The sequence below is a fragment of the Glandiceps talaboti genome, chromosome 12 (assembly GCF_964340395.1).
Source record: "Glandiceps talaboti chromosome 12, keGlaTala1.1, whole genome shotgun sequence".
Lineage (NCBI taxonomy): Eukaryota > Metazoa > Hemichordata > Enteropneusta > Spengelidae > Glandiceps > Glandiceps talaboti.
In genome coordinates, this window is record NC_135560.1 from 24594412 (window position 1) to 24607474 (window position 13063).

Here is a 13063-nt window from a genome sequence, read left to right on the forward strand (position 1 = left end):
AACGTCGCAATGCTGTCAATACACCATTCACTCACAAATTAAGCATTAAACATCTATATTGTCAAAACACTACGTGTATCAAAGTAAAAGTTGACTCGCATGTTGCTGATTTAGGTGAAAAACTAAAACATGTAAGTATCAATTAACACATATTATATAGCATTGCCGTTAAACGGTATGCGAAGTGGCAAATTTGAAACGTGCCGTCGACCGACTGACAGCCTCACGCTGTGTGAAGTGGTATTTCATCGTCTTTGCAATATTGTTAAGGACTCGATGACCCCTCTTCGATGAAAACATTACAGGCCGACCCAGTAATAATATGGCTGGATCTCCAGGTAAGTCATAGAATGAAGAAATCGCCAATTTTCCCAACCACTACCTGTTTCACTTTATCAGGCCCATTCTGATTGTGTACGCCATTATAGTTTATACGAAAACACAAAGTCATCACTGTCTACAAACAATTACATGATAAAAGCAGATAGACCGACTTTATTCTAAATATATGAATAATAAACTCATCGTAATGTTAAACATATGTACGAAATCTCAAAATATCCAAATAAAGCAAAATACCAGCTTACGTACCGTAAGTGTGTATGTTACCATGGCAACAAGGTAATCTCCGGTCAGCTATGTCATAGTACATTAATCTCTTGTTTTTTTCATTTCGGGTTGCGACCAATATAAATAGAAAGTTCTACTTTCTAATTCACATTGACAATAGTTTAGTCAAAACCTTCTGTGTTGGTTTTTCACTACAGAAAATGGTCGCATCACTCGTCAGATGTTAAAAACAAGAAGTGGAGAATTCGATCTGGAAAGCATACCTTTTCTTATTTTGAAGAGACAAGGTGAGGTAATCTATAACTACATATAATTTATAAATAGATTGATGTCCATTTTATTTACAGAAATAATAATCTTTATAAATACTGGATAGTTCTTTAAGCATATAAACACTTGTCTCCCAAGAACTTAGAAGTCCAGTGAGGGCCGTCCCTCATGGGTTCAGTGTTAATGCAGGAGGAAACCGGAGTACCTGGAGAAAACCAGTGTTGTTCGGTAGAGTCAAACTGAATGACACTCTTCTTACTTACAGCGTGGTAAATTCAATTGAACCCTGAATGGGACTGCAGTGGTAAGAGGCAAGTGGTTTAACCACTCAGCCACTGACAACCCTAAATAGATATTAAAATAAATAACATAAATATAAGTAAATGAATGATATTTATATATATCATAAAATATGTCAATATTATATAGTGATAATGATGATGATATGTAGTACCACACATTGTACAAATACAGATGACAATAAAGTATTACAATTTACTGTTGACATCAGATCATGGATGAATTGAACCTGTTACAAACAGTAGCACCACACATTTCATTGTACAAAGACGTCTGACAATAAAGTATTACAACTGTTGACATCAGACTGTGGATAAACTGAACCTGTTACAAGCAGGGAGAGTAAACAAATGAATAGTACAGCATGTTAGAAGTACAGAGACTTGTATTACATTCCATCATTTGATAAGTACAATTTTATGGCCACTTTACATAATGAGTTCATACTCACAAACAGATTCCCTGCTCCCTGGCATTTCATGTAGATATAAAGAGGCCCTAAAACTTTTCTTATCAAACCATGGTCTCTTGATGTGCCAACATGCTGAGCCATTGTGTTATTAATCCAATTTATTTGCTGACTTTCCCTGTTTGTAACAGGTTCCGTTTGTCCATGGTCTGATGTTGGCAGTTGTATTATTATTATTGTAATAGGTAAATGTGTGTGTGTGTGTGTGTGTGTGTGTGTGCGCATGCTGATGTGTGTAATATTGATAAATGTACATTTAGTGGATTTTTGGAGGTGAAACTCATAACACTTACTAAGTACTGAAAATTCCTACTCACAGAGTCCAATTTCTAGGAAGTGAATGTCAAATTTTTGCTGATATTTTGCCAGCATCATCAGGGGTGTATTACAGTGGGCTATTGTCATCTTGGAAGAGACAACCTTGATGATGCTAATGATGTTGGTGAAAATTTGGGATTCACTTCCATGAATTTGTTAGACTGTGAGTAGAAATTTTCATTTAGTAACTATGAACCCATTCAGGTCCATGAACATTCATTGTTGTAAAAACACTTACTTAGTTTGGATCCTATAAGTTTTTCAATCTCTGCTAAAATGGTAGATTGCACCGTGTATTGAGTACTCAGTACTGGCAATCAAGCATTTTTCACTGTAATTATGGCAGCACAAATAAATACTTTGATTGTGACTGTTTGCAGGAATTGATGACCTTGGCTGTATTGGTGAATGTACCACACTACATAGGCTTGACTTGTCTTATAATGATATATCACAACTCCGTCCATTATCTACTCTCAAACAGCTGAATTATCTCAACATATCAGGCAACAGAATTGTATCTCTAGGTAGGAATAATGAACAGTGTGTTTTCTCTAATAAAAGATGAACATTTTTGTTGTGGGTCAGAATGATACCAAATATCTCATTTTTGTGAGTCACCACATTGGAAAGGATGAGGGACTGATGAGTCATAAGAAACTGCTGAGTCTGAATTGCTTATATTAGAGAGCTCACCTCTTATAGTCTGAATGGCATATATTAGAGAGCTCACCTCTTATAGTCTGAATGGCATATATTAGAGAGCTCACCTCTTATAGTCTGAATGGCGTATATTACAGAGCTCACCTCTTATAGTCTGAATGGCGTATATTAGAGAGCTCACCTCTTATAGTCTGAATGGCTTATATTAGAGAGCTCACCTCTTATAGTCTGAATGGCTTATATTAGAGAGCGCACCTCTTATAGTCTGAATGGCTTATATTAGAGAGCTCACCTCTTATAGTCTGATGGGCATATATTAGAGAGCACACCTCTTAGTCTGAATGGCGTATATTAGAGAGCGCACCTCTTATAGTCTGAATGGCTTTATTAGAGAGCTCACCTCTTATAGTCTGAATGGCTTATATTAGAGAGCTCACCTCTTATAGTCTGAATGGCTTATATTAGAGAGCTCACCTCTTATAATCTGAATGGCTTAAAGAGCTCATTTCTTATAACCATTGTTTTTGCATTGCCAAAATAAACTTACAAGCCAGCTCCATTGATTGAGTATTAATAATAAACTTGTAAACTTTCGATGCCAGCAGCATGGTGTATATTAACAGTATACTGGTTCATGTATGCGGGGAGGGACTGGGTGGATATAGCTGATTATCTTATTTTAATATCTATGTTATAAATTCATGCAGCCCATAATGAAAGAAGGACAGCGAAGTATAATTAAAGCACAGACAAGGAAGTGACTAAAGTAAAGTGTTCAGACATGACATGATTTAAAGGAAATATCAGATTAGGATTAATTTAATATGTGAGAAAAACAGTTCTCTACTAGAAAAAGTTGGCCCTAAACAAGAGTGGTCATATATAATCCTGATAGAACAACATTAATGTGACAACCTGGGATTGAATCATGGGTCTTTATAGATTAAAACATGATCAAGTATGATGGATGGTTTAAGGAGATTGTTCTTTAATCCCAATATGTATTAGATGTTTAACCCATGATACTTATTTCCTGTGAGAATATTGACACATTTCCTGAAATTCTTTTATTTTTGATAGAACCTTTAAAAGAACTGGAGAATCTGAAGTCTCTGAACATTGCTGGCAATTTGATTGGAAGGTATGACTAGACTGAGTTTAATACAACATAAAAAGGAAGATTTGGAACAATTTGTTGGTGGCTGAGTACTTAGCTTATTTGCCTCTAACCAAATGCACTCAGGGTTTGAACCCACTCAGTGATGACTGGCCTCTTACCAATGCATTCTGGGTTTGAACCCACTCAGTGATGACTGGCCTCTTACCAATGCATTCTGGGTTTGAACCCACTCAGTGATGACTGGCCTCTTACCAATGCATTCTGGGTTTGAACCCAAGCAGTGATGACCGGCCTCTTACCAATGCACTCTGGGTTTGAACCCACTCAGAGATGACTGGCCTCTTACCAATGCACTCTGGGTTTGAACCCACTCAGTGATGACTGGCCTCTTACCAATGCATTCTGGGTTTGAACCCACTCAGTGATGACTGGCCTCTTACCAATGCATTCTGGGTTTGAACCCAAGCAGTGATGACCGGCCTCTTACCAATGCACTCTGGGTTTGAACCCACTCAGTGATGACCGGCCTCTTACCAATGCACTCTGGGTTTGAACCCACTCAGTGATGACTGGCCTCTTACTAATGCACTCTGGGTTTGAACCCACTCAGTGATGACTGGCCTCTTACCAAATGCACTCTGGGTTTGAACCCAAGCAGTGATGACTGGGTTCAATAAGATTTAACCAGGTCTGTTTGCTAATAGAGTGGAAAATTCATCATTTTTGGATATTCTCATAGCTCATTTACAAACATGTGTATAGTGAATGATAAGGCACATCCACAATGATGAATTTTTAAGTATATATATTAAATATATATTGTATCCCCAAGATGGGATAAAATTTAAACATTTTACACAAGCATGGACTAAACTTACCATATTATAAAAAGTAGCATTGAGTAAAAGTAAAATTGTGTTTGTTTTGTACAGCATTGAATCCTTGAGATGTCTTGGTGATCTGGATGATTTAGAAGATCTACGTCTAAAGGATACCATTAATCATCTAACCAACCCAATATGTCATAACACACAATATAAAGAGAAAATAATGATCTTACTTCCTAGATTGAAAACACTGGATGGAGAGAGAGTCAGTGGTCAAGGCAGTGAATTGCATAGGATTTGTCAAGAGTTAGATATTGCAATACAGTCAAATTGTAAGTATAGGAAAGATGGCAGTTGTCTTGCCATGTAGACAGTGTTTTTGTTAGGGTGGAAAGATTATAAAACCACATGAGTTCCCCACAAAGGTTCTCCTTTGAAAATAAAGTGCAAGGTATTGAAATCAGTATATAAATTTACTAGATTTACAGTTACCAGGGAAACACTGCAGATGATGAACGAAAAGCATGTTGAAAATGAATATATGTCCACTTTGAAACCGTATGTTATAAAGACATGTACATTCCATGTCTAGCTGTAATGTAAACTGCTATCCTAAGTCCTTCCATCACCTGTGGTTATCAATGTGTCCTCTAATCCAATTTGACAGGCCACTGACTTTGATGTTTCCCTACCCCAGACAAGGTGCTGACTCGCCATAAAAAAGATTTTATCATTTTGACCCACAACTAAAAGAATTGCTGCCAATAGAGGGCATACTAGTTGTCTTTGGACAGTTAGATTTCTTATCAATTTTCATGTTACTTCTACAGAATGCAAGTGCATTATATTCAATTCAATTTATTTCATTAGGTCTATTGACCAATGAGCACACTGTTAAATAACAATACAATGAGCATACTGTTAAATAACAATACAATGAGCACACTGTTAAATAACAATACAATGAGCACACTGTTAAATAACAATACAAATGGCGTAACAACAGAGCAACTATACAACAGTATGTTTAAGTGCTGAATTTGACACAAACCCCCCAACAAGGTTGGAGAAGGTACAAATGAAAATTTAATGAATGAATGAATGAATGAATGAATGAATAAATAAATAAATGGATCAATCAATAAATAAATATATAGTTAATCATAGTCAAATCTACTTTTGAACGCTTTGTAAATAAACATAGCAAGATTTCTTGTTTGTCTCACTTTGCATGAATTAACAAATTTATACATATTCAGAAACTTCCAGAAATATTCAGGAATTAAATCTTTTCTTAAAATAGTATATCTCGAACAAACTAAAATTAAATGATGTTCATCTTACAAAAGTTCACAATGTCTATAAACTCTATCATCTAAAGGTTTTCAAACAGGTCTATACCATCTGCCTGATTCAATTTCTAGTCTATGCGATGAAACTCTTTACCTTGGTAATGCCTGTCGAAAACAAGGAATAGTAACAATGTCTAGATATGGCTTGAAATCAAATCTGTTGAAATGTCAATAGAGCCTTGCCCTTGTTGAATCATTAATTCTGGCAGTCCAGTTTTGCAAAAAGTTATCTGAAAGCCTTTGCTTGACTAAAGAAATAAATACATCTGTGTTGCCAGCTCCTTGGTGTAACCATGCATACATAATACCTAACTCGGATAAAAGATTTCTAACAAGAGTGGCCCAACTGGATCGATTAGGGTGGAGAAGCATATCAGATAACAGAAAATTATAAACTCTTTTAATGTACTTACTTGGTCACTATGTAAAATATTTAGCCAAAACTTTAGAATCTTGTTTAAACGTAAAATATGAAAAGGAACTCTTCCCAGTTCTCCATAAATGAAATCATTTTGAGTACATTGTTTTACGCCCACAAGTTTCTTACAAAATGAAAGATGAACCCGCTAAATAGTATCGGCTTGTGCAAGCCCCCAAACTTCAGCACTGTAGTGCAGAATTGGCGACACTAGCGTATCAAATAAGTACAAAACTTTTTTTGGAGTGAGGTTCTCAAATTTGTAGAGATAAGTATTTAACTTAAAAATCTGTTTGTGGGCTTGTCCAGCTAACACTTGTTGTGCTTCTGTAAACGATCCACATAGGGTAAACACAATCCCTAAGTATGTAAACTTGTTAACTATATCTAACTGTTGTCCACCGTACATAAAACGCAAATTTTGCCTTAGGGAGCCATTCCTTCTAAAAATCATACCTTTTGATTTCAAAACATTTACCTTTAAATGCCACTTCTGACAGTAATTACACAAAATTTCAAAGCCTTTCTGTAAACCTTTCTCAGATTTAGAAAAAATAACAATATCGTCTGCATAGAGTAGCATCTTGAAGGAATCAACATCAATACCTTCACTACCGTTTAGTATAAACTCATCTTCCATATCGTTTACAAACATAGAAAACAAAAAAGGCGAGAGACATTCCCCTTGCCGAACACCTGTATGTATATTGAATTCACTACTTAACATAATATTAAATTTAACTCGAGATTTTGCAGCTTCATACATAGACATAATGATCTTAAGCATCTTACCGCAAACTCCAAGCTTCATTAATTTATACCAAAGATTGTCTCTTACCACATACTCAAACGCCTTTGTAAAATCAATAAAACCACAATAAAGTTTCCTTCCACAATTTAGGCTAGAGGCTGTCTTTGACATATGGCAGTCATGTATGTCTAATTCAATAAGTACATCTAAATTTTGTGATTGATTATACCATGAATTACCAGTCCACTACATCATAGTAACTATCAGATGCTTGCTGGTAAAAGTTACAAGAGAAACCACTATATCAGAAAATATTTGAATCTTGATTTTCAAAAACTGAACTTATTTGAAAATAGTTCATTGGAATCTGCTGTGTTTGAGGTTGTGTTTAATAGCCAAATGGCCTTTGAATTTACCCATTTTCATCATACACATGTAGCTCCAAGAGATGGACCAATCAAAGAATGTCAGATTCCGCCACCAATGGTTTCTGCAGGATTTTGGGATAGCAAACCAGGAGATGACACTGCTATCATAGAAGCTGAGAAACAGCTACAAGGTAAAGCACCAATCATATGTACTCTACATCACAACTTAAAAGGCAACATCCAATCAAATCATAAGAGATGAATCCCTTAATCTGTCATCCTACTTGAAGGAACACAACACAACAGACATTATAAGTTGTGCATTAGGTTCTTCTGTTGACTATATATGGAACAGTTCACAAAAATAGCTATTTTCTCCCCTTTTACACTGAATCAAATAGTGAAAGAATTCTCATCGAGAAAGACACATGGAAAATGTAAAAGAGATGTCAGTCAAAACAAAAGAAAAATCTGGTGATTTTCTAATTTGAATTTGTATAGCTGGCTGTTTGCCATTATTTATTCACTTTCATGTCATATGATAGAGGGACTAAGATTGAAAATTACTTCATCTGATGTATTTCATAATAATATCTAAGCAACCAATCCAGTTTTCATGTTTATCTTTCAGATGTTATTGAGGAGTGTGAAAAACTTCAGAAAAGAGCTGATGATGCAATTGATAGAGCTGGACAACATTTACACAATAGTCATACAGAGGACTGAAAAATCATTACTATTTTCATGAGTACTAAACAAAACTAGAGCAATAAATGCTTGTACTTTTAGAGTATTATCATGTATGAGAAAGATTAGATATAGAGAAAAGGACTTATTTACAATTGATCTGGAAATCACAGTATTTTAGTAAATGATATCAGGATAATGAATTTTGTCCTTACTCCATGGAAATGTCATTGGTATTATGGCTACAAATCATCACCTAAAGAATACAGGAATTTTACCAGAATGTTATCACCAAGGTGTGTCCAAAAAGAACAATCCTTTGGTTGATAGCATGACTTCTGCTTCATGTGCTTCACATGCATATCCATAGGCAGGTATGAGAATAAGTTAACCTCCTTGTTCTATTAAGACCTGCTAGCATGAGGTACTGGTAAAATGCTATTACTGGCATGGAGAATTGGACGTCTAAATGCAAGCTACAGTGATTACATTTTAACAAATACTATGACAGAACCCAATAATGCGCGAGTGCAAGTGTGGTGTACTTGGGGGATTTGTATGAATGCTTGAGGTGTTGTCTGCGGCTGTACTTTACAGCAGAAAACACTGCAAGTACAAGTGCAAATACCCCCCAGTACCCATATTTGAACTCACTCGGAGTGGGGTTGTTATTATTACATATGTTCATCTGAAACCGTACATTTCTGTCAAAATGATAGTGCAATCATGTGCTTTCATGTATAATGAACGATGGTGTCCTCATTTACATGTAGGTATACAATAATGTTTTAGGTATTGCACTGCAGTGTACAAGCGCAACACTGCAAGTAATCTTTGGAACATCTATAATAATAATACATCATAATGCAGTTAGTGTAGTAAATGTATCAAGTGTGAATTAAGAGTACATTTTTTTGTATCATCTTTTTCTAATATGTACTAAAGCTGATGTGTTAAGAGTACATTGTTGAAAGATTTTAGCAAGTGATAGAAAACTTATAGCAGTACTTTGATAATAGCAGTCTTTATGGTCATGAATGTGTACATATCTTGTTGAATGTGACTTATAGATTTACAAAAATTGTATTTAATTTAATAGAGTTGTTTTATAATATGTATATTTAGCTGACTTCTAAATTTCTGTATTAGTCTAAAAAAACAGTATACTTCATTTGCATTACAACATAAACCTTGCATATTACACGATTTCTCAAAAGTACAGGAAGACATATACTCTTGTCAATGTACTATTGATTTACTAGCAAGTGGTATAAATCCAAATATTGAATCAGTCATTGTATTGTAGAACAATAAACGTTTGTTATGAATACAAATAAAACACATTAAATTTTCAACTGCACACTTCAGTCTTTGTCAACAGATTGACGCCTATTCAAAACATGTATAGCCTACAGTCCAGTCATGTAGGGCTGACTCTTGGCTTCTTACCTATCGAAAAAATCCCCACATGATTGCATATGAACCTACTATTACAATATACCTTGAAATCTCACATAGTCTTTGCACCTTCATAATAGATGGTTTTATTTACACTGTGTCGAATACATAGACTCTAGCTTTGATTTACTCTGAATGTGAGAGGCTTGTTGTTTAGAAATGTGTGTTCAATAAATGCATTTTTTTGTGAACTATTGTCTTGTACTGTTTCTTCTTTGTTTGTTGAACCCCAGGTAGAGTGGACAAAATCTGGTGAAACAGGAATAGTCCCCAGTCCCCTCCCATAGGTTATGCCCATATGTTGTTAAATTTAAGAATCTAGGAGTGTTGTCATCCAATTTTCTTTCTTTTACTTCACCATGATGGAATAAATTATAGCAGTGTTTTGGTCCTTGTATGTCACATGACATCTATTCCATTCAACCATGTTGACTGATCAACATTTTTTTTTTATCTCTCCTGACATAGCAGCATCCAGAAGATCTCTTCTTCTTCCTCCTCCTCCTCCTCCTCCTCTTCTTCTTCTTCTTCTTCTTCTTCACTCTGACCTATTCTAGAGCATAAACTGGTGATGGTGTAGAGGGATATGTACCATCATTTGCTGGATTAGGACTTGTCTTTTTCCTTCCTACCTTGAATTTTCTTTCTGCAAATATTTGGACTATAATTTTTATGCGAGAGAAATCAGTATATCCACAGGTCAGCCTCACACCAATATCAAAATATAGCCTTACTGTGACACTTCTGTCACTTACTTTTTTAGTGTTGGACCAAACATAAGACACAAATACATGAGCAAAATACAACACTTTGACTGACGTATACCATCATTTCAATGCTTTCACGTTATTACTTGATTTGTCTGGTTTATTATTCCCAAGGCAGCTTCTTGGTGATGTCACTGACAAAAATTGTTTCAAAATTCTCTCAATTGAATTGAATAAAAAGATATCTGTTCCTCAAAAGTAAAATTATGATGATTCACTCCTTTGTGACTATGAACTTTAATTTGGCAAACTGACAACAGAAAATAAAAATGCTGATACTGGCCAGAAAACTGAGGCAGCTTAAATCTCTATTTCAGCTCTGTAGGTGATTGGAATTTCTACTAACAGATGTAGAGTCACAGGCTTCCTAGAATGACTGATAAACATAATTTTATAACAGTTCCCACTATAGTTTATAAGACTGCTATATCCTATTTGTTCAAAATCCCATGATTGATTTTCTCTTTTTCTTCTGACGAGTTACTCTTTTTTTTTCACCTGATGTTACTCCTTTTCCCCCTGATGTTGTAGTAGAGTATTGAGTGCTAGCAGCTGTTTCATAATCATGTGAATTGTCCATTGGCATAGAGGAACTGATGGGGGTTGAAAACCCACTAGGTGTTGATTGCACATTTATAGAATTTGCCCAAGATTCTGTCCTTCTCCTGACTGTAGAAGGTGATGGTGATACACTTCTCTTTCTTGTATGCTTTAATGGCGATTCCTCAATTTCATTTCCTGAAAAAATTTCTGAAATCTGTAAAACGAAACATTAGACATTTAGTATTAAAAGGGGAATAAAATTATGGAGTATGGAATCTGTAAAATGAAAACATCAGACATTTAGTATAAAAGTGGGAATACAATTATGAAGTATGGGTGTAAGACAGACAGACTGGTACTTGTCTCTGAGGCTGCTATTGTCTTTTAATAAAATAACAATAATAATAATAAAAAAATGACAGAATATGTTATTATAGCTGATACAAATTTGTTTTGTTTTTTGCAAGCCTCATTTGTAAACATTTTCGCATGACTAGTAAACTGTGTGAACTGACCTTAATAGAGCTTACCTTGACATAACCAACAGACCTTGACATACATACTTAGCTATCTGACTGACATTAAACCATAGACAGTAGAGGGGAGACCTTGACATTGTTAACTGACCTTGACATTGCTAACCGACTGACCTTGAATAGCTAACTGACCTTGACATAGCTGACCCTGATATTTCCCTTTGGGATCAATAAAGTATTTCGTATTCATATTTGTATATAGCAAAACTTCAGAAGACAATGATGTAGAGTAAAAGTACAGTATATCAAAAATAAATAGTTGACTTACCAGGAATTCATTGTCTTCTTCGTTATATCCATATTGCCATGCTTTCCACATCAATTGACTCATTCTATCTGTTGATGATGTGGGATCAATCAGCTCTGTCACTTGACTTGTAAACTTGTCCTTTACAACAACATCCCTGATGCACATGTCTGACCCTGTCAGCACTCCCCTATCTTCAAATGAAGTGACCAAATTTTTACCCTCCTGCAGTGAAATTCCACATCTGGTACACACACTAGCAGCATCACTTGGCTCACTATCTTCTCTCCGATCACATGCAGATTTACTGCACAGCTTACATCTGCCATCAGCTGTTCTTGGCTTGACCATGGCTGTATTAAAATGGGATGTAAATAGAAATGAAACAAAAAAAATCAAAAACAAGTTGACATTTACATCAAAGGTCAAGAACAATATGAAATCAGGGTTCATACACTTAGAGTAAAAAAGAAATTCCAGGGCTTTCCAGGGGTATTTGTATTGACTTTGATCATTTTCCAGGCGTATTGACAATCAAAATATATTTTATTCAAGGACAAGAAGTAATTAACAAGGGCTCCCATAATATGTCACAAAACATTTTAAAGACAATCAACACTATGCAAGATGTTGGTCCGTGGACCGTGCAAACCCTCTGAAATCTTATGAGACCAAAAGCAAGGACATATTTAATAATATCTTGAAATGTATATGTAGTTCTTTAGCTGTTGTACAAATAATAGAATTTTACAACAAATATTACACTCTATTGGCCATATGATACAGTAAGATGAAGTGAATGAGGTGGATAATATGACACTGTGCATCGAAAGGAAATCAAGCTGTAGGTAACCTAAAGATAGACATAATCTACAACTCAATGCAACATGTTGGTATAAACTATCGGTGATGTCATTACATTCACAGTTGGGTAGCAGCTTTGATAGGAAGTTTTATTCAACCTCAATCAATGTTTACACTATCTTGATTACAGGGTGATTATATCTACATCACCAATGTACCACTACCAACCACTGTGTAATCTATTACATGCAAGTTTGTCTATAGCTTGATTTCTGTAGTATTTTGAACGTACCTTGGAAAGAGCTGGTGGTATCAATTGTACGTACTGTTGCCAAAGCTGGATGAAGAACAGATTGTGGTTTGTCTTTGTAAATACTGACCATAGATTTCATCCACTTTTTACACCTTTTTTTGTTGACTTTCCCTAAAGTCTTGGGTTCAAATCCTGGACCAGGACATGCAGTTCTGTCTCTCAGTTTCTCATCATTTTCCTGTGATGATGTGTAGCTTTGGTAGAATATATCGCCAACAGAATTCAACTGAAGAAAAGAAGATTTGAGAAGTAAGATTGGTTGTACAGATACAGCTTGCTATA

The 13063-nt window shown here is 35.3% G+C and overlaps 2 protein-coding genes across 2 annotated transcripts; one reads left to right on the forward strand and one right to left on the reverse strand.

Moving 5' to 3' along the window:
• Positions 1–207: 207 nt before the first annotated feature.
• LOC144443649 (leucine-rich repeat-containing protein 61-like) lies at positions 208–9762 on the forward strand. Its single transcript, XM_078133190.1, has 7 exons — positions 208–338; positions 768–857; positions 2308–2454; positions 3671–3731; positions 4643–4869; positions 7498–7617; positions 8058–9762. The coding sequence occupies exons 1-7, from the start codon at positions 323–325 to the stop codon at positions 8150–8152; spliced, it is 756 nt and encodes a 251-aa protein (XP_077989316.1). The 5' UTR covers positions 208–322; the 3' UTR covers positions 8153–9762.
• A 674-nt stretch (positions 9763–10436) lies between these two features.
• On the reverse strand, positions 10437–12887 carry LOC144443885 (uncharacterized). Its single transcript, XM_078133476.1, has 3 exons — positions 12761–12887; positions 11686–12017; positions 10437–11095 (listed from the first exon to the last, which is right to left on the reverse strand). The coding sequence occupies exons 1-3, from the start codon at positions 12858–12860 to the stop codon at positions 10778–10780; spliced, it is 750 nt and encodes a 249-aa protein (XP_077989602.1). The 5' UTR covers positions 12861–12887; the 3' UTR covers positions 10437–10777.
• Between the last annotated feature and the right edge of the window lie 176 nt (positions 12888–13063).

Excerpts from the sequence above, each read along its gene's own strand:
- LOC144443649 (XM_078133190.1), top strand. Across the intron at positions 2,455-3,670 it reads CAACAGAATTGTATCTCTAG|AACCTTTAAAAGAACTGGAG; the intron begins GTAGGAATAATG and ends TATTTTTGATAG. Across the intron at positions 7,618-8,057 it reads AGCTGAGAAACAGCTACAAG|ATGTTATTGAGGAGTGTGAA; the intron begins GTAAAGCACCAA and ends TTTATCTTTCAG.
- LOC144443885 (XM_078133476.1), bottom strand. The coding sequence starts at position 12,860 with ATGAAATCTATGGTCAGTATTTACAAAGACAAACCACAATCTGTTCTT. Across the intron at positions 12,018-12,760 it reads TACCACCAGCTCTTTCCAAG|CCATGGTCAAGCCAAGAACA; the intron begins GTACGTTCAAAA and ends ATTTTAATACAG. Across the intron at positions 11,096-11,685 it reads AAGAAGACAATGAATTCCTG|ATTTCAGAAATTTTTTCAGG; the intron begins GTAAGTCAACTA and ends TTCGTTTTACAG.